Source organism: Chrysemys picta, chromosome 7 (assembly GCF_011386835.1).
Source record: "Chrysemys picta bellii isolate R12L10 chromosome 7, ASM1138683v2, whole genome shotgun sequence".
Lineage (NCBI taxonomy): Eukaryota > Metazoa > Chordata > Testudines > Emydidae > Chrysemys > Chrysemys picta.
In genome coordinates, this window is record NC_088797.1 from 107,165,020 (window position 1) to 107,193,004 (window position 27,985).

At 41.3% G+C, this 27,985-nt stretch overlaps 3 protein-coding genes across 6 annotated transcripts in view; 2 read left to right on the plus strand and 1 right to left on the minus strand.

The window, feature by feature from the left end:
• The window catches only part of DHX32 (DEAH-box helicase 32 (putative)), a 50,556-nt gene extending 39,381 nt beyond the window's left edge, over positions 1-11,175 (plus strand). Inside the window, 8 exon segments of the mRNA XM_065553626.1 lie at positions 3,201-3,248; positions 3,251-3,288; positions 3,291-3,358; positions 3,360-3,406; positions 5,223-5,452; positions 6,493-6,560; positions 10,638-10,711; positions 10,714-11,175. Of these exon segments, the coding sequence (XP_065409698.1) occupies positions 3,201-3,248; positions 3,251-3,288; positions 3,291-3,358; positions 3,360-3,406; positions 5,223-5,452; positions 6,493-6,560; positions 10,638-10,711; positions 10,714-10,754 (614 nt within the window). The 3' untranslated portion in view covers positions 10,755-11,175.
• BCCIP (BRCA2 and CDKN1A interacting protein) lies at positions 9,869-27,757 on the minus strand. 4 transcript variants are annotated; one of them, XM_042855387.2, is made up of 8 exons: positions 27,569-27,755; positions 26,197-26,274; positions 23,984-24,058; positions 23,083-23,163; positions 20,878-20,970; positions 19,369-19,556; positions 15,347-15,524; positions 9,869-11,380 (listed from the first exon to the last, which is right to left on the minus strand). In XM_042855387.2, exons 1-8 carry the CDS (start codon positions 27,689-27,691, stop codon positions 11,210-11,212), a joined length of 987 nt encoding a protein of 328 aa, XP_042711321.2. In that variant the 5' UTR covers positions 27,692-27,755; the 3' UTR covers positions 9,869-11,209. The 4 variants fall into 4 exon arrangements, with proteins under 4 accessions (XP_042711321.2, XP_042711322.2, XP_005281968.2 ...); XM_042855388.2 differs by lacking the exon at positions 23,083-23,163 and having other exon boundaries at positions 27,569-27,757; XM_005281911.4 differs by lacking the exon at positions 26,197-26,274 and having other exon boundaries at positions 27,569-27,750.
• Positions 27,679-27,985, plus strand: part of UROS (uroporphyrinogen III synthase) — a 38,395-nt gene continuing 38,088 nt past the window's right edge. Inside the window, exon 1 of the mRNA XM_005281908.5 lies at positions 27,679-27,814. The gene's annotated coding sequence lies outside the window, so the exon portion shown is untranslated. The remainder of the gene's footprint in view (positions 27,815-27,985) is intronic.

Genomic DNA, 27,985 nt, shown 5'->3' on the forward strand with positions numbered 1-27,985 from the left:
TTATTTAATAATTCGTTCCAGTATCTTTCCTGGTATTGAAGTTAGGCTGACTGGTCTATAATTCTCCGGATCCTCTTTGCTCTCCTTTTTAAAGATAGGTACTATGTTTACAATCTGAAAACACTCTCGAGAGAACACCCAGTTTCCTGCTGCTTGGCCAGTCTCTTTTGCATGTCCCTTGTAGTCAAGGCAAAGTCATTCCAAGTTAACAAATTATTTGATTGTCCTACAGCTGCTTCCAAATAGGGTTTGTGATGTGTGATATAGTCTCTGTCAGCAAATTGCTAATTTAATACACATTGAGGGTTAGAGTTATAGAGTTCATAAAAATCAATCAATTCTTAAGTTGTTCATAGACAGATTCCCCATATGGTCTGAGGTGCATAGAAAGAACTTTGTTCTAGCAACACCTCTAACAACAAACGAGAAATAAAATGAGTTCACCCAGCAGAAAAGAGGCAGTGGAAGGTATCTGGAGCAGTGGAATCGTGGCAATTCCATTGCATTCAGGGAAGACGGTTGCAGATGAAGTACATCCAAAGCATATTTACTCATGCTTTGCTCAAGGGTATTGAACTTCACCCTTACTAGGGAGATTCCCAGCTTTTCATTTTCGTTTATTGAATTTAAGTTCTTACCTGTCGTCTTTAAGTCATGTTTACTGAGCATGTCACTGGAAGGGAGGATGGAACCGCCATCTAATGTGATAAAAGTCTGAGTTACGATTCGATTTTTCACTGAGAAAAATTGTGGTTGAAAAGCCTTCTTATAGATGGAAGGGAAACATACTCACCAGTGCCTCCATTTGTTGACAGAGTAATTCCTGTTCTCCAGTCTTGTTGCAGTTATCAGAATAGCTAGTTATTATAGCATCATCTACTGGAAGCAAAAAACACAATATTGGTGAAAGGCCTAGCATATACATATAGACTGACTCCACTTCCCACCCAGTTAGGTAGTTTGGAAGCAGAAACCCATGAGGACAAAGTTAAGGAGAAGAGGATCACTTGAACTCTTTACATCTAGACTGGATGTGTTTCAAAGAGATACACTATAGCTCAAACAGCAGTCATGGGCTTGATGCAGGAGTCACTGTGTGAGGTTCAATGGTCTGTGCCATTCAGGAGGTCAGACTAGATGATCATAATGGTTCCCTTTTCATCTTAAAATCTATGAAACTATGAGAGGGATACATGATGGGAAAAGAGAAAGGTCTCTGACAAACTTCTTTACCAGTGAAATGATCATCATCTACTCCCCTCCAGGTAGAATTATCAGAACAGCTAATGCAAATAATATCCTAAGTCAGAAGGTGATCTGACTTGAGCGATAGATTGGAGTACCTTATGCCTAAAATCTGGCTCTGGATTTGAAGGGTTCAAAATCTGGCTCTAGATTTGAAGTCTACTCAGAAGTATTTAATGAAGGTTTAATGAATGAGGGGAGGCCAATTTGCGTCTCTGACGATCTTGAGGGTGATAGTCTCAGCTATCTTGATCCTTGAAATAGAAAGGCATCTTGCTGAGTATGCTTTTGCTGGCAGTGTCAATAAATCATGTTATGAAAGGTTTTTAGTGAGCCACTAATGGAGACCATACACCCTGGCAATTCTTCCTTCAGACTGTGTAAGTATTTAAGTGAAAATGCATGTGATCATTTCAGCCTTAAAATCCAATGTTAAATGCACACACAAACATAGATCTCCCAAATGACTGCTCATGGCAGGAACTCCACTTACTCTTCTAATCCCTGGGGTGAGGAAACTGCCATTCTAGTCTCCATCCCCCTTGTCTACCATTGTTCTGACTCTCTACTTATCCAACCGGCCCTTCGCCTCAGTCTCCTCCACTCCCCTCTCCCTTTCTTCTCACTCAGTTCCTATCCCAGCCCATGTCACTCCCTGCTACCCACAGTCTCCTGCCATATTCTCCCTCCTTTTCCCCCCTCAGTTTTCTGTATCCTACATTCCTCTGTCCCTCTAGTCATTCTCCCTACCCTACACATATCCTGTCCCTACACATTCCCCTGTTCCCACACTGTCTCATGCCTAGGTCACACATAATAAATAGGGGATGGCTATCTTGAAAACAATGGGAGTCAGTGACTATCTTTACTAGAAACAGCCTCACTCCCACCTGCAAAGGCTATAGGGAGATGGCAGCTGTCTGTGGCGAGAGCAGCCTGTGCCTTCAGTTCTGTGGAAACAATAGGGAAGGGCAGCCATTTTTGGTGAGCACAAGGAGATCATCCTCATCTTTCTTCTGACACTTGAGCAGTTATTAAAAAAAACAAATACAATCACAGGGTTCACAAAAAATCCTGGGAAAGTTGGCAGCTCTGTAAGAGCTTGCCCTTGGCTTTCCTCTTTGTTGGCTTCTCCCTGTATTCAATCCTCTTCTTGGAATCATCCCAGTATCTTTTGTCCACTTCCACTGAAAAGGAAGCAAGCAAAAAGAAACAGTTGGAGTCAGAAGGCGGAGAGCTATGCTCCATGCTTCCAGGAGAGGAGGCAAAGAATTCTGACTGGAGTCAACCTATATTATAATCCTGTGGCATTCACGAATTCTTGTCTTCTGGAAGCTGCTCTGATACTTTCAGCAAGATGGGGAAAATGGAAGGCCATCAGCACAGTCAGTGTTTGCACTATCTATAGGTACAAACTATTTTTAACCCCTTATTTTGTGTATAAAGCTGCTCCAGTTTCCTGCCCCTGGAGAACTTAAGCATGTTTTGCAGCCAAGATCTATGCAGAATAACCTGCTGTAAATTCTACCATTCATTTGCTTGGGTAGGTCAGTTTCAAAAATAATTCAGGGCTCCCCAACATACCTTCTTTCTTTCTCTTTGCTAAAAGCCACAAACTCCTCAGGTCTAAAAAGCATCAGCAATACCTAAACTGGTTGCTGCTGTGCAGAAAATTTCTGTTGAACGGCTTTGGAACCTTCGGCCTAAGAAGAAAAGGGGAAATATTTGCAATATAAATTTAATTTGTGTATTTAGCGGCAAAGGATCTGGTGCCCTTCCATTCATCCCTCTTGTGATAGCTTCCTTTCCGCACTTTCAGATCGCTGACTCCAGTCACTTTTACATAAGGGAGTATATAACTGAACTATTGTGATGGGATGTGAACGTTCTACGTTCATTTATACGTATCCATGTATGTTTAACACATTTAACATTATTTGTTCCCCCTTTTCTAGCTCCTGAAAATCTGATGCAGGCTTTAGAAGATCTTGGTTATCTAGCACCAAGGAGAATGATGGAAACTTTTTTGAATTTGGAATAATTACAGTAGGTCAGAGTTTCCTCAGGATCCACAGCTGTCCAAGTCCATTTTAGCTTCATGTGAATTTGACAGTAATGCTCACCATTGCTGCCACGGTAACAGGAATTCCTAAAGAATGTTGTAGTGCATGGCACTTGAGCCCCCACCCAAGCCTATACAGGCTCATTTTAAAGTCTAGCTTTGTCACACAGGCCCCAGAATCCACTATTTAGCTCTCGAGAGGCTCTTCAAATTCTTGTCTACTCAAAGTGAAGATCTCTACAGCCGTGTCTGTTTTTATTCTGAGTATGCAGTGAAACTCAAGTTTTGCATGAATTTCAGTGAAGTAATGAGAATCACTGAATTCTATGCTCCAAACACAGCATTGATTTCCAACTTTTTATCAGAAAGAGAAAAAGTTCATTTTGAGGAGAGAGATTTTGTGATCTCATTATATTCACCTGTATTTAGCAGAGACCATATTAGGGAGAAGTTCTTGTGAAAAATATTATTGGACTATTGACCGACTAGAAATTCTTTTGTCAACATATTTCACCCCTTGGAGGACAAAATACTTTAATTTATAAATTCCATCACATCACTTTATAGAACAATTAGGCTGGTGTTCATTCCATGCCATTCTAATGGATCAACAGTGGGCCCTACTTTTGAACACCTAAGATCTGGAAACAGAGCATTTGCATTTGAGGGCTGCTAACTCTAGAATTTGAGTTGAGAAGATGATGAGTTAGTTTTGTGGACGTTTATGAGGAGCTCCTTCCAAGCATGAGGGACAGCATGGGAGAAAGTATGAAAGTGCTTGTTTGAAAATTTAACAAATCAGTAATCATTGGCCAATTGGAAACTGGAGTTGACATTTCAATAGTGAATGTGAGATGATAGGTAGGGCAGGGATAGACTGTGAAGGGCCTGGAAAGTGAAACCCAGCAGTTAATGTTTAATGTGATAGAGAAAAGGGAACCGTGGAGGGATGAAAAGAGAGGCGTGCCTCCCTCACAAACACACACAGCCCAGTCTAGGTGGCAGTTAGATTTTCAAAAATTTGATGCATATTTTATGCTGGGGTTTATTGTGTTATAAGTAAGGACTAAAGGGATGATCTGGTCACTGAATTTGGGAGAGGGATTTAATGGGTACTTATCAATTTCCCCCCCCCCTTTATTATTTTTTGTGGTCTCTGTTTTACTCAAGGCTCCAGTATTTAGTTTATGTAAGTTTGTGCCCTCTAATTGTAAAGAGACACAAACCTGAAATGGTTAGGCAGCCTCAGGAGGCTAAATTCAGGATAACTTTATAGATATCTTTTGAACAATAAATCTGGCTATTTGGATTTTCTGTTCTGAGTAACTTTCATTTTGGAAGATGTAACTGAAAAATTCTATAAAATAAAAAAATATATAAAACATGAAGTGAGGACTCAGGATTGGCCCACTATGTACGTTAGATGCAAGCTAAATGAGGCTAAGTTTTCCATGTGGCTCTTGGCCTCAAAATTTGGGCTGCTCTGTCAGAGACTACTGCTCATTCCCACTCTCCTTTTAAGCTCTTGCACAGATAGAACAGCATTTTATCCAGGAGCCATGTCTCTGTGGATGGGAGCAAGTGCCAAAGGGGTCATCTACTTATTCTGCCACATCACATTAATATACTTCCTACTCCCAATCTGAATTGTACTTCATGGCAAAGCAACATGCCAGGGATGGCCAAACCTACTGGCCCTCCGAGCCACATACGACAATCTTCAGAAGTTCAAGAGCTGGGGCACACCTGCTGGGAGCTGTGGGTTGGGGCTTCAGCCCCGCGAGAGGCATCTGACAGGGCTAGGGACTTCAACCCCGCTCCTGCTGAAGCCCTGAGTGCTGGCAGGTGCACCCTGCAGGGCTGAAGCCCCAAGACTTTAATGGTAAAAGAGCTGCATGTGGCTCATGATCTACAGTTTGGCCACCCCTGCAACATGCTGTCACTTCTTCCTCAGACTACGATGTTGAGAAATGGTGTCATGATTATTTCCTAAGCTGTTCTGCACTGAGCAGGGCAGAAGTTATCAGAGCTGAACTGGCAGAGATTGTGAAATGTATTGAACTTCCCATTTCAGAACCTGACTTTGAATCAAAAGAAAATACGCTAAGCATAAAGAAACTTCTCTTATCTGGTTACTTCATACAAGTAAGGAAAAAATAGGGTTTAGTATAATTCTATAGATATGAATAGAAGACAGCACAGTATTTAAGTTAAACCAATTGCTATTAAAGAACTTGAAATTAAGCTAGATAATGGTATTCCCTTGATTCCTGCAAAGGATTACTGGTACACTTTCATTCCATTTATTCAAGTACTTATGATTTATCCAACAAATTTCTCTTATAGTATCAGCCAAGTTCTCTTTTGTTTCAAAGCGGTCATTAATTAGTGTATTTTTAAAATTCTTCTACCCAGTGTACTGGAAACATTTGTAAGCCATTAATTCCTGAGAAGATGTGACCAATACTCCACATACTCTAGCCTTCTCGTCTGGTATTTATCTGCCACAGCCTGATGGCTCACTAGGAAAGGGAACCACTGTCCATACATCCATGTTAGAGGCTGAGAGGTGGGGTAGGTTCCAGAAACACTTTACCCTTCAGCACCTCTTGTTACAGGGTTGTTTTCTCTTTGGGGTTGTCTGCATGAAATTACCCAAAGAATATTCTTAATTCCAACCAAATTTACAACAGAAAGACAACACAAAAGCAGCAGTTTTTGAACATTTTTAGATTTACATTCCTCCTAATGTAAACTAGGAGGAATCATTCTCAGTTTAGCTATAGAAAAGACAAGATGGTGAGTGGCTTATATCTGGAGCCCTACCAAATTCACGGTCCATGTCAGTCAAATATTGTAAATTTCATGATTTCAACTATTTAAATCTGAAATTTCACAGTGTTGTAATTGTAGGGGTCCTGACCCAAAAAAGAGTTGTGGGAGCAGTCACAAGGTTATTGTAGGAAGAAGGTACTGCTGTCCTTACTTCTGCTCTGCTGCTGATGTAGGGATATAAAAGAAGGTACTAACAGTGATTCCCCCAAGTGACAGTGACCCCCTCATAATTTGTCCCCCACACTTTAAAATCCAACAGTTTCACCAAGTACAAAAATCTCTTGGGTCTTCTGTTAAAACTTTTAAGCTACTGTCTATAGAAACCATTGATTATATCTATCCTGTGAAAGATACTTTACTACTATGTAAAATTTACAAACAAGTTAACTGACTTTGTTCTTGAAGTAATTGATACAAGGTAAACAAACACTATAAGCCATTAAGGGACTTTCACTTCATTCAACGGCTCCTAGGACAGACCCCCACCCTCTGTGATTAAAGGGCTGGGAGTCTCAAATGAATTAGCACACACCCTGAAAGTGGTGGAGACAGTAAATTAAAATATGGTTAAGGTATGGAATGTATGCTGATGAATGCTTGATATACATGGATGGTTAGGGAGGTGCCAGCCTAGAAAGGGAGTATCCATCGGCCAAAGAATGTGTCAAGTGGATGACCAGAAAACCCCCGGAGGGTAAACTGGGATCCACCCCATCACCTGGAAGGATGAGAAACACAAACTTTGGACAGTGTGGAGCCACCAGGAATGTGCCACTTTGGACAGGAATGTGCCATCTGCTGATTGAGTCAGCAACAGCAGGATGAAACAGCTCCCATAGACTAACATAGGAATTAATTCCTATAAGAATGGACTCTAAAGACTGATGACTTTGAGTCTCTGATTCTGCTGCCAGCCTCCAGGAGCATCAGGTGCACCTGACACAGACTCGGCTCCATCCTCATGACCAAGATACCTGGCCAGTAACTTGGCATGAGCAACTTCTAGGCTGGTAACTATAACACCTATACAGAACTTGAATGAATGATTGTGTGAATGAATCTCTCTCTCTCTCTCTCTCTCTATATATATATATATGTGTGTGTGTGTGTGTGTATTAGAAATAAGTAGTCAAACAACGTTGTTTACTTTTATCTTTTGCTTTATCAGTATATTTATAATAAATGTGGCATCTTTATCTTGTCCCCTTTAATAAGATCCTGCTAGTTTTTATTGGTATAACACTGACAGCAGCGTTACCTTCAGAGCTGGGCAGCTGGAGAGCAGCTCTGAAGGCAGGAGCCCTGCCAGTAGTAGTGCAGAAGTAAGGATGGCACAGTATGGTATTACAACCCTTATTTCTGCCCTGCTGTATGCAGAGCTGGGCTCTCAGTCAGCAGCCGCTGCTCTCCGGCTGCTCAGCTCTGAAGGCAGTGCAGAAGTAAGGGTGGCAATACCGCAATGCCCCTAAAATAATCTTGTGACCCACCCCCGCACAACTCCCTTTTGGATCAGGAAACCCAATTTGAGAAATGCTGGTCTCCCTGTGAAATCTGTATAGTATAGGGTAGGGTTACCATATGTCCTGATTTTCCTGGACATATCTGGCTTTTTGGGACTCAAATCCCCGTCCAGGGGAAAATCCCAAAAAGCCGAACATGTCCGGGAAAATAGGGAGGTGCTGGGCCGGGGGCCGGGCCGGCGGTGCTGGGCCGGGGGTGATGGGCTGGGGGTGCTCGGCCGGGGGCTGGCCCGGGGTGCGGGGCCGGGCCGGGCCCGGCGGTGCAGGGCCAGGGGTGCTGGGCCGGGGGCTGGCCCGGGGTGCGGGGCCGGGAGTGCTGGGCCGGGGGCCAGAGGGAGCCGCTCGGTTGGGGGGGGGGACAGACTGGGTCGCGCCTGCTCCTCCTCCCCCCCCCCGCTTACCTGCTGCCTGCTTCAGGCTTCCCGCGAATCAAATGTTCACGGGAAGCAGGGGAGGGGGCGGAGTTGGGGTGGGGACTTTGGGGAAGGGGTGGAGTTGGGGCAGGGGCGGGGCTGGGGGCAGGGCCGGGGCCCTGTGGAGTGTCCTCTTTTCAGACACTCAAAATATGGTAACCCTAGAAAAGCTTACAAAAAAACAGATTTCATGGGGGGAGACCAGATTTCACGGTCCGTGATGTGTTTTTCATGGCCGTGAATTTGGTAGGGCTATATACTTATATCCCCCTTGAAAACATTCATTCTTCTCTGGTCTTCCTGTCAGCACGGCATTGCTTTCCAGCAAGAAATGACTCCCTCACTCATTCTGCTTATGAAGACTACCTCTTAACCCTCCCTAATCCATGGCAGCCAGCCCCATTTCCAAACTATGCCCATCAGCAGCCATACCACTTCCTAAGCACCAAATCAACTGCCAGGACTCTGACCTCTTTCTTGAGCTAGATCCTTGAAGGATGGCAGAACACATGCATGTGGAGGGGAAGTGTTCAGTTATGAAAGTGTTCTACCAAGTAGATGGTACTCTACCTTTACGCCTGCCACACTGGGCTTATCAGCTCAGGAGCCTTCCCCACCTTGCTCTCCGAATCCAGATATGCCAAATCAGAAAATGAAAGCAACATCTGACAGAAGCTCATAGAATCATAGGACTGGAAAGGACCTTGGTAGCTCATCTAATCCAGTCCCCTGCATTGAGGCAGGCCAGCTATAATGAATGAAGCTGATAAACTGAATTAAAAGCACCCCCTTAAGCTGTGCATTAACTACATACAATGCACATGAACAGTTGAGGCAGAATACATTGACAATAGTGCAAGAAAGTTAGGATCTGGACAATGGTCTACAATTATTTCTATGACAGTAGCTTTCCTAGTATGCATTAGGTCCTGTCCAGCTATACAGTACTGGTAAACCAACCCCTACCACACAGAGTTCATGATCTAAAAAGGCAAACAATAAACAAAGGATTGGATGAAAGACCAAATAATCAGCTGATATTTATAGAAGGGGAAAAAAGTTAACTTAAAATGGCACTTGACCTAGCCATATTACTTGGGTAAATCCTTGCATCAAACTATGATAGAAATGGATTTTCAGGAGGAAGAGAAAGGATCTCACCTTATGAGGTTCAGTTTGTTTTTGTTCTGATGCACAGGGGAGTAAGAACCAGACTTTATAGCCTGGTGGTTAAGTCACTGGTCTGGAGATGAAGGTTCAAAGTTCCTGATCTGCATTAGTTGGAGCAGAGACTGGAACCTGGATCTCCCATATCCCAGCAACCTACCACCATATTACAAGAGACAGTCAACTCCCGTTCTCTCGTTCTGACCCAAGAATCCATCCTGGTCCTTAGAAAACTTCCTGACTAAAAAGTTGTCAAAACATAAGTTTCCAAAACATTTTGGTTCTGATAAAATAGCATTTTTCAACAAAAGAAACTTTAATCAGAAATATTTCTGCCAGCTCTCCTTATGGTTTTGTTTGAGAGAGGGGTCCAAGCATAACCAATGCCCCTTCTTGGTGGTGTGAAAGTGTGAAGATGGTCATGAAAGGAGAGGACAAACTGTGTGTATAAGTGCATGTAGTGGGACAAGACTGGCATGGTGAGGAGTTATTTTCACACAGATTTCATAATCTGTATAGGAACATACGTGAAAGTGCTCGGAATTTGCAGCTTTTGCTGGGCCCAGTTCTATTTTGTTTATATTTACTGGTCTATGCTGTGTCTTTGCATAACACTGTATGGTATATTGTATGTATACCAACCTTTTATTAAGTTTTTCACTAAAAAAAATAATACAGGAAATCAGACTGTGCATTCCCTATATCAGAGTGTACCTTCTGTAAGCCAACTGCACCTTCCCGTACATTCATTACATCTCAAAGTCTGTCATTGTGATTGTACTCAATCCATTTAAAAAAGAATGTCCCTAAAATGATTAAACACGCATTTCTAAAAACGGAAAATGTATTTTAGTTCTTCTTTGGTCTTAATGCTAAAGCAGCAAGATTGCTCTATTAAAATAATTTAATTGAAGAAAGTTAACCAGTTTTTTCCCCCAAAATGACACTTCCAGCAAATGCTTTTTTCATATGCCTATGCAACTGAGTCATCCCATACAACTGCCAAGAAAGTTTCCCTCTGATTTCTCCTTCTCAGGGGTCTACAGAATGCACCCTCTCTCTGTATTTTGTTGAGCATGCTGTGCACTCAAATACAGAAAAACCTCCATAATTAATATTTAATGTGATTTGCAGCACTGGGAACTGAACCCAATCACTCCAAGTGCAGGCTGAGCATGTTAATTTGCAAGTCTGCTTCGAGCACAAACATACAGCTTCATTTTGGTGGCAGTTTTTCGTTTTGAAATAAACCCAATACCAATTGTTGATGCATTAAATATGCAGTTGCACCTATCACTGGCTCCAAGCACTTTTTTGCACAAACCATGAGATGTATATACAAAGCATTTAAAGTTTCATCTTTTAAAAAATATATTTTATTCCATTTCTCACCAGATTTGTGGAACTGGCACTTCAATAATATGTTAGCAATCTGCCTTCTAGTGAAAGCAAGGAGATTCTGCAGGAAGTAATCATTTATCACCTGTTTCAACAATGAAAGAGGAACGCTAAATAAAACAGCAAGACAAAGAATATGAAAAATATCCCCAAACTCCTGCTGAACAAAGATGAATTATTCAATGACTTATATCCAACTACTTTCAACCAAACAGAACCAGTATGTGCAATATGTCCCCAAATTAATCCATTCAATGTTTTTTCAACTTGAAATACACAGGTATTTAACAGGAAAGAGAAGAAAAATTAACTTCTTTAGAAGTCTTAGGGATGTAGGGGTTTTTTTTATTGTGTTCTTAATGGTGACTCCAAAGTCTACTAGGATATAATATTTTATAGTAACAGTATGATTGACATTGTTAGTTGTACAACCTACACCTTTCACTAGTATACAAAGGTGATTCCTGAGGAACACAAAACTGATCACATTATAAAACTTTTGGGAAGCTATTCAAAAGGCATATCGTTTTGCATGGTTGCTTTATAAAAACATTATCCAAGGAAACTGTCTAGACGGAGAGATATTCTTTCAGTTTATCCATGATTGCATTCATTCTATCAGATGGAATCAACATAATAGTTCGCAAAGGTTTCATTGGTACATCATCAAAGGACCATCTGCCTCCCAAACATGTGTCACTCTCCTCTTGCACAGAATAGCTGAACTTCAGAAGGGCTTTCTAAAACAGAAATAAATAAATGTTGATTTTAGTAAGGTTTCTGACATAGTCCCACATGACATTCTCAGAAATAAACTGGGAAAATGTGGTTTAGATTAAACTACTATATGGTGAGTGCACAACTGGTTGAAAGACCATACTCAAAGAGTAGTTATCAATGGTTCACTGTCAAACTGGGAGGTATTCTCTAGTGGGGTCCCACAGGGGTCACTCCTGGGTTTGGTACTATTCAATATTTTCGTTAATGACTTAGATAATGGAGGGAAGAGTATGCTTACAAAATTTGCAGATGATGCAAAGCTGGGAAGGGTTGCAAGCATTTTGGAGGACAGGCTCAGAATTGAAACCAAGCTTAACAAATTATAGAATTGGTCTGAAGTCAACAAGATGAAATTCAATTAAGGTAAGCACAAAGTATTTCAATTAGGAAGGAAAAATCAAATGCACAAATACAAAATAGGGAATAACTGGCTAAGTAATAGTACTGCTGAAAAGAATCGGAAGCTTACAGTATGTCACAAATTGAATATAAATCAAGTGTGATGCAGTTGCAAAAAAGGCTAATATTTTGGGGTGTATTAACAGGAATATCGTATGTAGGACAAGGGAGGGGGCTGCCCCACTCTTCTCAGCTCTGGTGAGGCCTCAGTTGGAGCACTGTCTAATTCTGGACACCACACTTTAGGGACTATGTGGATAAACTAGAGACAGTCCAGAGGAGAGCAACAGAAATGATAGAAGGTTTAGAAAACTTGATCTAGGGGTAAAGGTTAAAAAAACTGGGCATATTTAAAGTTGAGAAAACAAAACTGAGGGAAGACCAGATAAATCTTCAAATATGTTAAAGGCTGTTACAAAAAGGACACTGATCAATTGTTTTCCATGTCCACTGGAGGCAGGACAAGAAGTAATGGGCTTAATCTGCAACAAGGGAGATTTAGTTTAGATATTAGGAAAAACTTTCTAACTATAAGGGTAGTTATGCTCTGGAATATGATACCAGAGAGGTTGTGGAATCCCCATCACTGGAGATTTTTAAGAACGGGTTGGACAAACACTAGTCAGTGATGGTCTAGGTTTACTTGGTCCTGCCTCAGCATAGGGGAAAGAATTTGCTGACCTCTCAAGGTCCCTCCAGCCCAACATTTCTATGATTCTATGAATGATGTTACAAAAATTAGTTTTAAGATATTATGAATATCATTTTAAGTGAAGTAAAAAAAGAAAGTTCTGTTTTGTGGGAGTGCAAGCTAAACAGAAAAAATCCCTACGAAAAATCCAATGAAAACTAAAATAGAATATTCGGTGTCCTGTTTCACAAGCTACCACTTATCATTTCATATCAAACTCAAAACAAACAGAATTCATTGTGTAATGTGCATTATTGTTAATGTAGGGGACAAATGAAACATAAGAACGACGACTTCTTGGTCTTCCAGTCACTAGCTGTAGATGGCCTTGGACAAGTTACTTAGTTTTTAAAATTGCAGATAATTCCTCAGGTGTTACAATCAGGTATTATAGCCAGGCTCTTAAGAGGTACTGTGGCAGAGAGTGGGGATTTCTGGCCAGCGACGGGAAGGTCATGTTGAATCTCTTGTCAAGAATACTACCCACTGCTTGTTAGTGAACCCCTAACTCTCTAAAGCCAGGAAGCAGCAGACCTGGGACATGGGGGAAGAAGTTGACTCATAGCAAGAGCTGAAGCAGGGCAAGAGGAGCTGTCATGCATCCCAAAGAGGCTCTGTATGGGGACACAAAGCCAACAGTGCAAGGATGTCAGTTTGATACAGTTTGGGGTGGGGGAAGGGGCAGTGCATGGAGGGAGCAGAGCATACTCTTCTCCAATCACTGCTAAAGAATCACTTCAATCGCAGCCTTACAGGTTCAAAGGTTAACATCTTTGTGACCCAATTAACCCAGGTGTAAAAAACGATGTAGTAGTTCCCTTCCTCACAGTGGCATTAGGAATCTTTATGTTAAATTCCTAGATACCAAGGTGAGAGGCATTAAATAAAAACCTTACATACACCTTACATAGAATCTCATAGAGCCCTGAGAAATCCTTGGAAGTGCAAGTTATTTATAGAGGACACTTTTCCCAAATACTGTAAATAGTTTTTCATAATGTTTCTATTTATATTTATTGACTCAATTTGTCTGTAATATATATTGCAGAGTAGTGTCCTTTTACTACCCCTCCCACATCAAATATTTGAAGTTTCAGGGAGAAAATGCAGCCCTGGAATTGAAAGTCCCTTCACTACATGCTGGTTTTTGGTCACTTGGTGTGCATAAAGTTCAAATTCAGGTGCTGGAGACCCTGCTACAAAAAGATAAAAAGAAAAACTCTTAGCTGCTTGTTACTTTTACACCCCACAGCAGTATTTCTTGCAGTCTCATAATGAATGTGCCTAGACTTTGAATTTAAAGTTTTCCTCTTCTTAAATGACCAGTATTAGCATGATAGCCATTTATTAGCCTGCGCTAGGGAAAGAGGTGTCACATGCCAACATTTTACCCTGTGTGCACTGCCATCAAAGAGGAAGAACAGGGAGCTCTTGACATAGCAGCAGTGCTGTGGAATAATGTTTTTAAAGCTCTGAAAAAAGTAAAGAACACTGAAAAATTCCATGCATTTCCAATTATATTTTAAATTTAATTTTCTGCATCCTCCCCTTTGTATATGGCTTGGGACCAGCAGAACTGAGTGGCAGGGTTCCCTCAGGAAATTATAAGTAATAGCTCCAGTTCAATATTTTAGTGCTTTTTATTAATGTATTTTTCCCAAACAGAATATATAAAACAAATGGGATAGTGACATCCATACATTTGGCTCTTCAGAAGATTTGTTCTGAACAGTCTTTTTAAACCAAAAGCAGCATAGATTCAGAGCTTTGAATCTGCCAAGTTTCTCGGGAAGAATTCTCAGAGCATAAATTTGATGCCTGTTTGTGAGAAGGTGATCTACTTTTTGGGTATTCAGAGGGGAAAATATTTATGTTTTACATGAATCATGTATGCAGCAATTTGATTTGGTCCTTCATAACACCACAGACTTCTTTTTTCCTAGAAGCCTGAAAGATGCAATTGCTCTGATTATTTGAATCATGCTCTTCCAAATAGTTATAACTTTTTATGCAGATTCAAATACAAGACTATAGAGAGGGTACAACTGCCTCTGAACTAAAAGGGTTTTTCCACCCCTAGGATTAAAAACCTTGAAGGGCCAATTCAGACGGTTAAACTCTGTGCTTCTGCTCTCTTCTGTCCATTCTTTTCAAAAACTTGGAAATTTCATTCACAGATCCTCAACCAGACGTTCACTTAGTTCAGAATCCTTTGTTAAATCCCTTCAGCATTACCCTCAAGATAACCAGTTAATTCTTTGTGACCAAGACACTGAAGGTAACAGCTGATCTTTCCCTTGAAGAATTTGTCTACATCAGGCATTTTTGGGAAGTTTCCCACCATTGCACTGCCATTGGTGCAGCTCCAATGGTGGTAGCAACGGTGAGAGGGCTACTGTAAACAGAGCCTAGGCACATGCCAGTGCTTTTATCACCATGTCACTGAGACTTCTTGTAAATAATATCAATAAATTACTACAAAAAAGCCAAGTGCCATTTTATAATCTGCATCTGTAGTAATACAGCTCTCAGTGGTTCCCCCAAGGCAAAACACTATTTACTTTGGTCAAGAGTTAGTGAGTATAAATATCCTACATTAGCAAAGATGGTTTGTTTGTGCATCTTTCAATAGTAATTACACAAAAAGCAGCTGGATTTAAATAAAAAGGTCATTTTACCACCTTTTCATAATCACTGCAAGTCAGTCAGGTTTCTAAAGTGGCTCAGTAAGAAAGGCCACTGTTATTATTGAAAAAAAAGTAGAGTCAGAATCTCCATTTCCCTGCTCTAAAGAAAAATCAAACAATTGGATTTAATGATATCAGAAGTCTGTTACCTCATAAAAGAATTCTTCCTCTGCATTTGCAAACATTAATTCCTCTTTCTGCTGTGTGCTCTCTCCTCTCTTCTTAGAGCTGCGCTTTGCTGTCTCTGTAAAGGTCTTGCTGATGAGAAGGTAGTAGTAACACTTTCCACATGGCTTATTTGTTCTTTGAGTTTCAGCCAATTCTTTCCTAAAGACAAATATTATTTACATAAAGAATATTTTAAAGCCCCATTAAATGCACACAGATCTCATAATGCAATAACATACTGATGCTTTTCCCAATCTTCATAATTGTCACTCAAATAGCTATATTGACTTTATATATGAATTTATGGCAGTAATTTTCTTTGAAAAGTTCTCTGCAGTCAGTTACTCTTAAAATCACCACCAACAAAACCAATCCCCTACTCCTCATAATACATTTCTCCTGTTATGGAAACCTCACTAAGGACACACTATGTTCTTGCGGCTGTAAATGCTTAGAACCTAATTAAACACTCACCATTAACTACAATTCATAGGAGTGGTTTCCTCCCCAGCCAAAAACTAGCTCATTTCTTTGATCCCCAGGTTTTATTTATTTTTTGCCCCTTTCCAGAAGCCCTTAAAAATGACAAACTTCTGTCTGGCGCAGAAGACTGGATGCTCTCATCCCTCCCTTCGGTTGAGTGTGTTGCCACTGCAGTGCTGCAAGCCCCATCTAGTAAAGGAGCCCAAGACCTGAATTCTGATTGTGTGTGTCATGTTCCACTGGAAATAAACCTCAAATCTCCCCCAGCCCCTCCTCTGACAAGCCATTTAAAAGTTTATCAAACAAAAAAAGCAAAGAGACAGTTATAGGTTTTCTCCTATCCAGAAGTATTCATTTCTTAGAGATCGGTATTACTACTTAAAAGAGCAGATGAAAGCTCCCTAACAGCAATGGTAGATTAAGATTAAATGAGGCCTGGATCTAAGTCAAACAAATTCCCTGCTTCTTTCAACCCAAACAAATGAAAGGCCCCTTCCTTTACAAGAGTGCGCATAGTTCCCCTAGCTTCTGAACCTCTACAGTCACTCTCTGCTCCCTAGTCCCCAGGGTGGACAACAGCACTCTATGGCAGTGCACCCCAGCATATTCAGCCTCTGTGGGTTCAAAGACCCCTCCCAGTCCAGAGCTGGGATTTATGAATCCTACCTCCATAATTCTGGATGTGTTAATATTCTATTGCCTGTTCCCTCTTCAGTCAGGCATGGAGTCACCTGTGTAAATTCCTCTTCCACTAATGGAAGAACAAATGTGTGGTTCCATCTACTATCCAGGAGATCATTTCTGACTAGTCTTAGTGAAGGTGGGGAGGGAAAGAGGCTCTGATCACTGCTCATTTCAAGTCCTGAAAACCTTCAACTTCTTACAAATCCTATTATTTTACTGAAAGTCTCTCAACATTACCTGAAGACCCAGCTCATAGAGCGATGTCGGAGCATCTCATCCTTCACTAAAAAAAGGTATGTTTCTAGCCTTTATGATTGCAGATAAAACCTAGAAAATGTGAACTATAAATGCTCAAATACTAGAAGGCAAATACAAAGAACCCCAAATCTACTGTTAAAAGCCCCATGATTTTTAAGTCAAACTCACAATTTCTGAATGCTTGATGTTTGCAAGAACTATCTCTACTAATGCACAATTAGCTGCAATTGAATCACTAAGCCAGTAATGGAACAGTGATGGCTGAGAATGTGTATTTCTCAGTTTGTTATAGAGTAATGAGGAAAAAAAAAAGTAGATACTGCACGTTCATTGTGAGGCTCTCCCCTTTTACAGTCTCACTGACATAAAGCTCATGTTTCCTGGCTCTTAACTACATGTATCCCTATCATAATCACCATTATATTCTACTCAAAATACTTGGATCCTACATGCGGTGTTAAAAATTAATTCTATAGCTTAAAATTAAAACTATAGTGTGAAAATAAAATGGGGTCTAAACCTGTGTAAACTTTTGGAATCCTCATTTCTCTCCCAATTTGATACATTAGATTAAGAAACTAACCAGCTGATCTCTTACTTTCTGTTTCCACCTCCCAATTCAGAGTAGAGTAGACCAAGCAGAAGGCCTGAAGAATTCCTTCCGTGAGGAGACCTTCTCAGAATCCAGAGATAGGAACCTTCACTCCCAGACCAAGGACACTTATTCTGCCAAGGGAAGGGGCTCTGTGTCTGGATGGTCTAGTCAGGCATCCACATCCATCCCAACACACACGTCTCAAACCCTTCAGAGGCAACCCGACAAAGTTGGGTCAGTCCTCTTAAGCACTCGGGACGCAATATGTTGGACAACTCTCACCAATCCGGGAATGTTCTGGGGTAAGTCTAATAATATCCCCACAAAAGGATATCCATCTCAGAAGGAAAAGCTCAAAGATCTTCCCTCATTTCTGAAGTGGGCAAGAGAGCTATCTAGCTAGGCATCTTTTACAACTTCTTTTCTTCCCAAGATAAATCTTGGCTCATTCAAGGATGTACTCCTAACTCTTCCTCCCCATCACATAGTGGAAAATAAAGAACACAGGGGTTAGAGACCTACCATTCTCCTGAGATAAATTCCCCATAAAGAGAGAGAGAGTGAACAGTAGAGAGATAAGAACTCCCATCATGGGGATAATCATCCGCTCTCAAAAGGCATAAGAAAAAGAAAGTCCAAAGGCCAGAAGACACAAAAACACACCCTCTTCAAACACTTCTGACAATCTTTTCCCACAAACTCCAGTGCCCCTGCTGAAGTGTTTGCTTCAGATCATGATAACTCCAAGCCAGAGGAGCAGTAGAAATTAATTCCTGCAGACATATTTAAAACTGTGGGGAGGAAGATGGTGGTCCCTGAGATCGAGACAGAGAAAGATGATAAGCCGCTAAAGCCAAAGTCAAATATCGCCCAATTACAACCACAACAGAATTTGCCATTCTCCTTCAAAGGAGATATTAATAAGGAATGAGAAACTCCAAAGTGTCCTAGAACAAAACAAAACAAAAAAATCTCTCCTGAATAATAAGAGGAGATGAGACAAATGGGAATGGAAAGGCAGACCTAAATGAGAGAAAACTCATCCCTGTGGGAGATTAGATAGTGTCTAAATAGGACTAGGAGGCAATGATTCAAAGAAAACCTAATTTGGCATTTGGAAGTAGACAAATTAGAAGGGCCAGCAAGTGATGTGACCTGTGATAGGAAGAGTGGAAAAAAATAGAAGAGCAAAGGGTGTCCATTTTCCCATTAAAATACTACCAGATTACCAGAAAGTTGTTTAAAAAAGTAAAACAAACACACCACACACACAGAAAACCAGAAAGGATGTCCTGACCTCTCTCTCATCTTACTACACCCTACATCTCAGTCAAAGCTACAAGCAAATTTAGATTCTTTCCCTTCCTTGACATCTCTGCTTACTCTTTCTTTGCTCATATCTTTCCAAATCATCTGTCTTGATATCCCTGACAGGGCCTTAACACTGAACCCTGTTGGGAGACAAAGTAGTGCCTAACACTCATCTCAGACGCTGATTTAAAAAGTATTTCAATGGCTCATCCACAGATCATGCACTTACAAATCTGCTGAAGCCAAGATTTCCATCTATGAGCCTGAGTTAAACACAATAAACAAAAATACCTCAGATACTCATTATTAAAATGCTGTAAGTTGTATAATTTTTAATAAGCTTGCTCAATTTTCAAAACAAAGATCAACTACAATTCACACACTTATCCTGTTCTAGTAGTATGTGGCATAATTTTAAAGTGGCTTCCTATTTCTTCAAGAGACAATGATTAGGAATTTTAATGCATAAAGAAGTAATATCAAATAAAGAAATTAAAAGTCAATATCAAGGACCTTATATAAAACAATTGTATTTTTTCTTTTGATATATTTCTTACTTAAATCTATGGTATCATTCCCACTCCTTCAACACATTTCCATTTAAATAAGGTTTCTGAAGACATCTGAAGGAAAAAAATTACTGTTCAAAATCATGTTTAGAATGACTCTTACTGCAGCTGCTGGTGCATGGGCAGAGCGATCTGTGGTGGTACGTTAATGAATCTTTCATTTAGTAGGAAGCCCACAGGCTTGGTGGTGTCATTTAGGAGCTTATCCAGCTGTTCAACCATACTCTGGTCACAGTTCTTCTCACACAGGCTTAGAATCAGCTCTTTTATTTGTTCAGCACATTGAGTACCCTAGGAATCAAAGGGTACATTTTCTTTACATTCCAGAACGATTATTTACATAAGAAAACCTGAAAGTGAACTTCAAGAGAGTATTCAACAGGCCTGTGGGCAATTTCCCGCAATGGTTTCTAAAGTACTGTAGATTTTGAAAATTATTATTCACCCACCCTCAAGGTGATGGCAGGCTGAGGTTCCTAAATGATAACAATGCAGCTATGAGTTACAACTCCACTCTGCATAATAACCACAAAAAAAGGGGAACAACCCCAACAACTGAGAAACATGAAACATGAGATGACGGATGGTCCAGTAGTTAGGGTACTAGCCTGACACTTGAGTGACCTAGTCTGAATTTCCTATTCCATCACAGACTTCATGTGTGACTTTGGGCAAGTCATTTAGTCTCTCAATCCTCCATCTGTAAAATGGGAATAACAACACTTCCCTACCTAACATAGCAGCCACACTAAAGACTGTGGGGCACTCAGATACCATGCTAATGAGGGCCACATAAGCACTTACACTGTGACTGTCATACCATTTTCATCTAAAATATTGTAACACATTCTATACGCAATGGTATCAAGTTAACAGAAAAATGTAATTCAAAGCACTAAAACGAACTAATGATATAAATCACAAGATTAGATTAATCCAAAACCCAAGATGAGTTTATAGAATAATGAAGGGAATATATCTGGAATTATTAATTAAATATTGTTCCCTTGGATTTTGTATTTACTGGCCTCTTTTCATCCCTATTCTCTGCACATATTTTATCCCTTTTGACTGGTGGTGAAATTTACCAGAGAATCATCAGGTTCGTACGTCATTGTGCCAGATCTAGTTCAGGTTGTCTGTATATTTGGCATGGTAACTTTTATTTTATGGTACAGGTGACATGAACACCTTTCTAGTTGCCTTACAAATGCATTAAATATATTTTTAGAAGACTGTAATGCATCATGACATGACCTGTGCAATGCTATGGTCTAACAGAAATATGAGCTTTATTTGGAAATTCTTAGTGGCCTGTCCAAAACTTACAGTGCTTTTCCATTATTACCATAAAAATGCAGCCGAACTGCTTGGCCACACAATGTACAGATGCTTTACAGTGTAACCTTATAGAAGGGGAACAGTATTTCAGAACAATTAAATTATTGGTAATATAAAAGGCATTTGAGTAGACAGTGACGGGGGAAAAAAGAGAGACAACCATCTAGCACTTGACTTAATGTCTACAAAGTAATTTTCAATGAGACAGGATGAATAGAAAGAGTTTTAATTTCTAGAAATTACCATCCAGAAGTTAACCAGTATTACTGACCTTCCTTTCAGTTAAGTTTAAGAGGCTTATGAAGCCAAAGACTTCATCTTCTTCCTCCTCCTCCTCATCACTTTCTTCTTGAACTTCTGCTTGCTATTTAACAAAAGTAAAAAAGACAACTAATACCAAGCTGCTTTTTAAAACAAAAGCAAACAAAACAGCACCATTATTCTATGTCCGGGATGTTTTATGCACATCTAAAAGCCATTCTGCAAGTCTACGGAATTGCTTAAGAGACAAGAACATTAAAAGAGCGAAAATTTGTAGGTTGTCTAAATAATTTATTCTGTTAAACCTTTATAAGAATATGTTACAACCTCCAATTTTTACTTACTTCCAAGCAGAACCTCACTAATTCACACCAATGATATTCAGCTACTTGCAGTGGAATTATTGTGTAAAAACAAATTTTAAGAAAGCAAGAATATGCATATCAAGGTACTTCATTTATCTGACCAGAGTAATTTAGTTTTATTCATAATACTTCATAATGATAAATAGTAATAAATGTTCTGGGGCATATTTTGTAAAAGTAATGATGTCTTTGAAATGAGACCATCTGACAGTTTTCTGCTATGAAAACTCTCCTGAGCACTGGAGAGAGAAAAGTGTGTGTGTGTGTGTGTGTGTGTATTATGGGATGGGCAGATTAACCAAATGCAATTTACAAGGCTCTAGATTTAAATGATTAAGAAACAAAATCTAATAGACAGCTAGCAATTTCTTGGAGGAAGGAACCACAGTTCTGAAAATATGTTGGCATGACAACTGTGTATTGTAATGATCTAAGTGGATACTGCAGTTCACACTTGGAGTTTTATTGGTTGAGGAGGGGCAAGTTTTCATGTTACCATTTGCTTGGCATGAAACACCTTTGCAAGGCAGGGTCAAAAATAATAGTAGTAACCTCCCTTTGCACTAGAAATAGAAATGATTTTAGAGTAAATGATTTAGAAAAACATAGCAGAATGCAGACCATAAAAATCAAAGTTTCTTTGCAGGGGGAGGGGCATCTTAGGGCAGTTTATTTTATTTTGGAAATTGTTAATGTGTTTCAGTGAACGATTTACATTCTCCCTAACCCAAGTAGTCCTAACAGCAGCACTTAACCCTATCCAACCCTCTCGTCAGGATAGGAAGAAAGAATAGGCAATTCTCCCTGCCCGCTACATCATCTCACAAGTGGGTTAGGGGATAGCTTTTCACTAGGATCCGCTAAGTTCTTAGGAGATGTCTAATGAATGTGCACAGAAACAATTTTTCACTTGCTTAGTCAGAAACTCAAGACACACATTTGTTTGGTTTGGAGTTTTAGCCAATTTTAAATTTGGAGGGGGGGAGTGAGGGGAAGTCACAATTTTTTTAAATTAAAGCTTCCTCTTCTACCCCACTTACTTAACACTATTTCTCAGCTAATCCAGAATTTCCTTCAATATCATAACCTCTTTCCCCCCCCCCCAAAAAACAACAACAACAACAAAAACTCATTTGTTTGAAATGAAGAATGGAAAATTTCAGCCCCAAAAGGAGAATTTGTAACAAAGTTATAAGCAAGAGAAAAGTGGGATTTGTAATGGAGGTTATAAATAATGTTCAATACAGTGTTTGCTACTGTAAGCACTATAGCACCACCACAACTCTTCTCGTTAGTTACTCACAGAGACACAGGAACATGGATAATCTGCAACAGTTTGACTTCAGCTCAGACTCGATAAAGGGAATAGAAGAGTTAACTTACCATATCAAGAGCTGAGGTCACCCAAAAACTCCACTTGAACTCTGAAAGCAGTGGTTCTCAACCTATTTATAATTGTGGGCCACAGGTTGAGAACCACAGCGCCGACCCCACTAATTCTCCCACTCCCAACCCCTATGCCCAGCGCCCCCTGCCCAGAGACCCCTCCACAGGGCATGGCCAAGAGCAGAGTCCCAGGCCCAGGAAGCCAGACCCTGGACCCTGCTGCGCCTGGGTTTTTTAGCACACAGTTGGGCCACAGCTGTGTGCTAATGGGGCCGTGGGTTGAGAACCACTGCTCTGAAGAGTGGATTAGAACATGAAAATACAAGTGACATCCAAGTACTTTATGTTGCAACAGCCTGAGCTTTAGAACTCTTAGCTACATGTATATTATGAAGGGGATCTCAATTATTCCATTCCAATTTAAAATTATACTGTGCTGAATTAGCAAGAATGGAAGCCCTTACCTTGATAACACTCCCAATGTGATTCTGTTGTATTAATATGTCAGTTAACTCAGCAGTATTAACGGGAGCTTTTAGAAACAGCTAAAAAAAAAAAAAAAAAGAACAAGTACTGTGAAAACAGTCGAACATTTTCCTGTTGTGAACTACTTATTAAAACTTAGATCCTCCTATGAACCACCTCCCAGCCTGCTCCCACATATTTTCTGAGGCAGCTATAGTGCTCAGTTACATGAAAAAGTTAGGACAGCATTAAGAAGATCAAAATAAAATAAAATCTTTAAAATAATCTGTTTAGGTTCTTGTACCATACTCTTAACCCCCAATCCCATTCAGTACATTTATCGTTTATTTCCTTACCCTGGGTGTAGGATTTCAAGCACTAATAAATCTAATCTCCCCTAGTTGCCTGAAGTAATTTGAATGTCTTCAAATTACTTTGCATTTGGTTTGTCCTCTTCTGTATTTTACCCTTTCAATTCTGGCACAGTTTGCAAGTTTGTTTGAGAATGAATTTGAAAAAAGAGGAACCACTGATCAAGAGAGGAATGAAGCAGCCAAATAGGATGCAGATGGGTACTTTTTAAAGCTACAGTTGGTCAAAAACCCTCTAGAAACCCAATGGGATACAAATCTCAGGAACCACCACTGCTTGAAGATTGAGAATAATGAGAAAGAAGGGACTATGGTCTATCTGGGTGTGCATTGTGGGTCACAGATTGTAACCACTGCATTTAGTCAAGTGCATGTTGTAGCTGTAATTATTCATGTCTTCATCTACTGAGGCATAGTAAAACATTAAATCAATACTAGTAATGGTGACTGATGACAGTTTAAGGCTGTAGAAGCTATTTATTAATGGAAGAAATCTGAATAGGAGCAAGAAAGAATATTCTGAGTCTACCTGTTGCAGTAATTTCTTTATCCCATCATAGTCATTATCTGATATCGAATGTGCTTCAAATTCAACATTCACTTCCTGTGAATAAGCAGAAGACAGCAAGTATCACACATATGGTTGGCAAGCAGAATACATCTTAGAACAAAGTTAAAGCATGTATGACATGAAGAAGAGAAAAAAAGGCAATCAGCTTAATCTAAAGTTTTATTTCTATCACTCGTTGATATCAGCCGTTTTTGAAGCATTTATACATCTCTTTTGTAACTTTTAGAGAGACTTGGTCAAGTTAACATTTTTAGACAAACTATTTTCCAAGTCCGTATTGCGAGCACGACCTTTAGGCCTTGATCCTGCAATCTGGTCCAAACAGGTGCACTACTACAGCCATGCAGAGCTGGACTCCATATAGCTTTGAGAGTTCACCTGTGTGGATCAAATTGGAGTCTAATTTTTTTAAATGACAAGTTCAGAGTCTATTTTTCCACCATTTTTGCTCTTTTTTTATTCAGCTTAGAAAATAAAACAAAGATTACTGCTAGTCTAGTTTCACTTCCTAGTGCCCATCCACTAGCATAATGCTTTAATGTTTATGTTGCCAGCTCTATGGAAATCTAGGGGGAAAAAAAGGCCACACTGGTATTTAAAAACAAGATTAAAAATTCCTATTACTAGGCTCCCCTCAGATTTCACAACCACCAAGTTGTGTATGACATGATTTTGAATACATTAGCCTGAATCTTAATGAGAATTAAGGGTATGTCTACACAGCAAAAAACAAACAAAAAAACACTTCAGTGAGGCAGAGAGCCCAGGTTTACAGAAAGCAACAGAGGGTCCTGTGGCACCTTTAAGACTAACAGAAGTACTGGGAGCATAAGCTTTCGTGGGTAAGAACCTCACTTCTTCAGATGGCATCTGAAGAAGTGAGGTTCTTACCCACGAAAGCTTATGCTCCCAATACTTCTGTTAGTCTTAAAGGTGCCACAGGACCCTCTGTTGCTTTTTACAGATTCAGACTAACACGGCTACCCCTCTGATACAGGTTTACAGACTCTGTCTTGCACTATGATGTTAAAAATAACAGCATAAACATTCCTGCTTGGGCTGGAGGTCAGATTTTGAAACCCGGTGAGGGGAGTGGGTTTCAGAGCCCAAGTGGGAAGATCTACACTGCTATTTTTAACATGTAGCGAAGGCCCCACAAGCACAAGTCTGTAGACCAGATCTCTGAGACTTGCTGCCACAGGGATTTCTTTTTTTTTTTTTGGCAATGTAGATATACCCAAGAGATCCCATCATGTAAAGCTAACTCAGTGTTACCATGATTGAAACATACCTCACTCGCCCAATCAGAACAGGGTCTTAGGTTGTGTTTTCACTAGGAAAACAGGTGTCATCTTAACTAGAAGTAAAATCCTAGAAGTCAAGGCAGTTTGTAGTTTTCACATCTAACTTACACACCTTCTGGGTGTGGTGTTTTGCCCCATCTAGTGGCACCGAAAACACACAGAGCAGGGGTGGGCAAACTTTTCTGGGTGGGGAAATTGTATGCAGGGCTTAGGGCAGGGATTTGGGGTGCAGGCGGGGTTCAGGCTCCAGCCCGCTCCAGGGTGGCAGCGGCGCACACAGGGGTCAGGGCAGGCTCCCTGCATGCCTGCCCTGGCCCCATGCCATGCTGCTCCAGGAAGTGCTGCGGCCCCTGGGGGGGGGGAGGGAGGAAAGAGGGCTCTGTGTGCCCTGTCCTTGCTGCGCCTCCAGGTACCTTCCCCAAAGCTCCCCCAGGGGCGATGGGGGAGTACCTGGAGGCAAGGGAAATGCACAGAGCCCTTCCCCCACCCCGCCCAGGGGCTGCAGGGAAGTGGTGCCGGCCACTTCTGAGAGTGGCGCAGTGCGCCATGGGGGGCAATCCCGCAGGCCGCATCCAGCCCGCGAGCCATAGTTTGCCCACCCCTGACTTAGACAGAGATTAATGAGTCTGCTCTAAAGCCTTAGCTAAGAGCTACATGGCTGTTAGCTCATGTATTTAGCTCCAGAGGTCCCAGGTTCAATCCTGCCCACTGACAATAGAGGTCTGCCGGCGTTACATTAGCAGGTCTAGCTGAAGACTTCACGGAAGCCTTGTCTGTAATCTGACCTACTAACTCACATGAAAACTACAAACTGCTTTGTCTTCTAGGATTTTACTTTGAGTTAATTAACTTCAGTTAAAAACCCACCTTTTCCCCCCTACTGAAGAAGAGAGAGTGTATTTTCACTACGGCGTTCACTGAGCACACTTTCAACTTCATGCAGCTCTGGAAGTACACACTGAAATCAGTACAGAAATAATCAATTTTCTGGTATCCTATGTGGTTTTCTCTCTTCCATGACTGAAGAAATTCTTTTCCCAACAAGCTGTCATCCATGGTCCTACAATTTGAATCTACCTAGGCAGACCCTTATCCCTGTGTGGCTTCAACAGGGCTCCATATAGATGTAGGGATTATCCATGTGGAACTGACTGCAGGCTTGGAGATATAAACATTAAAAAGTAAAAATATATAGAAGTTAAGGCTCTAGCAGTAACCAACTCATTACACACACACTGCATTGTCGATTGCTATTTAGGCTGTTAAATGTATATTTTAATATAGTCTGGTCCTAAAGCAGGCCTCCTTGATACTACAGCTTGTTCTGCATTGCAGAATTGGGGCCATAGAAAATAGGTATTTCTTTGAATTGGTGCGATCAGGCCCAGTACATGCCATATGGGCAAACAAATGTTGGTATTATAATCTTAATATTATGAGATTGTTTACATTTCCTAACTCTGAACTGTTCAATTTTTTAACTTTAACTCTGCATTTAAGCTTTCACAATTAGTGTTATTTTAATACACATAAAATCCAGTACATCAAACTCTGACATCACCCTCTCTCAACCTAAGCACTTGAGCCTGTTAGCTGGCCTTTCTTGTTTTCTAGTTTTGCTAAATTAACTTTGCTTTGCTCCAACAAAAATATTAGCTTAAAAATACTGCACGTTGCCTGAAAACTGCATTTAATGCTGAGTCTAGGAGTGGTTGTTTTTGTTTTTTTCAGGAAGGGCAGAGATAACAAATCAAAGTTACTCTTCAGGAAACAAAAATGGGGAGTAGATTAACATGTAGAAAGACAGACTCCAGAAAGGAAGGGTGAGAGATTATAAGAGGGACACACGGGGATAGCATAATACCTCCTAGCTGCCCTATAGTACTTTCACCTGCAGAGCTCAACGCACTTTCCATAGGACATAAATTTAGCACCCCCTCCCCCAAATTTACAGCTGAGGAAACTGAGGCACAGGCTGGTGAAGCTTGTAACTGGGGTTGAGATTAAGAAGAGAACAGGGAGAAGACGAGCGTAGTCCCGGTGCTGTGGGAAGAAGGGGCAAGGGGAAGAGGGGCAGCAAAAGAGGGAGGGCGGCCCTGGCAAGGGGGCCGTAAGACAGAAGGGCTCCGGGACCCGCGGGAGGGGAAGGCAGAGCGGGCCCCGCTGCCCACGCGGGTGGGGCGGCTGTAGCTGGACCGGGAGCCCGCAGAGCGGGGCCTCCGGCCCTCTCGCCAGTCACCTCGCTGATCTCTTCCTCCTCGGAGGCCGAGTCCCCCTGCTCCGAGTCCGAGTCCTGCTCCTCCCCGTCCGGCTCCCGGCGCTCGGGCGGCCCCGGCGCTCTCCGCTTGGCCCGGGTCGCCATGCCGCTGCCCCGCCGCCGCGCGCAGGCGCCCCGGAGCCGGAAGGCCGCAGCGCGGAGGAGGAGCAGGCGGAGGACCGGGGCGGCGCACAGCGAGCCCTGGCGAGGGGCGGCCCCCGCACGCAGGTGAGCGGCGGGATGGGCCCGGCCGCTGCCCAGCCTGGGGGCTGTGACTGAGAGCGGGCCGGGGAGCCGTGCGCTGCGGCGGGGCCCGTTAAGCGGCGTCCCGGAGGGGGCTGAGGGACACGGAGATGGGGTGGCGGGGCTCCGGGTGCACAGGGACTCGGAGCAGGAAAC

Excerpts from the sequence above, each read along its gene's own strand:
- BCCIP (XM_042855387.2), bottom strand. The coding sequence starts at position 27,691 with ATGGCGACCCGGGCCAAGCGGAGAGCGCCGGGGCCGCCCGAGCGCCGG. Across the intron at positions 24,059-26,196 it reads TCTTCAGTAGGGGGGAAAAG|GAAGTGAATGTTGAATTTGA; the intron begins GTGGGTTTTTAA and ends GCTTATTCACAG. Across the intron at positions 15,525-19,368 it reads CCCATGCACCAGCAGCTGCA|GAAAGAATTGGCTGAAACTC; the intron begins GTAAGAGTCATT and ends ATTTGTCTTTAG.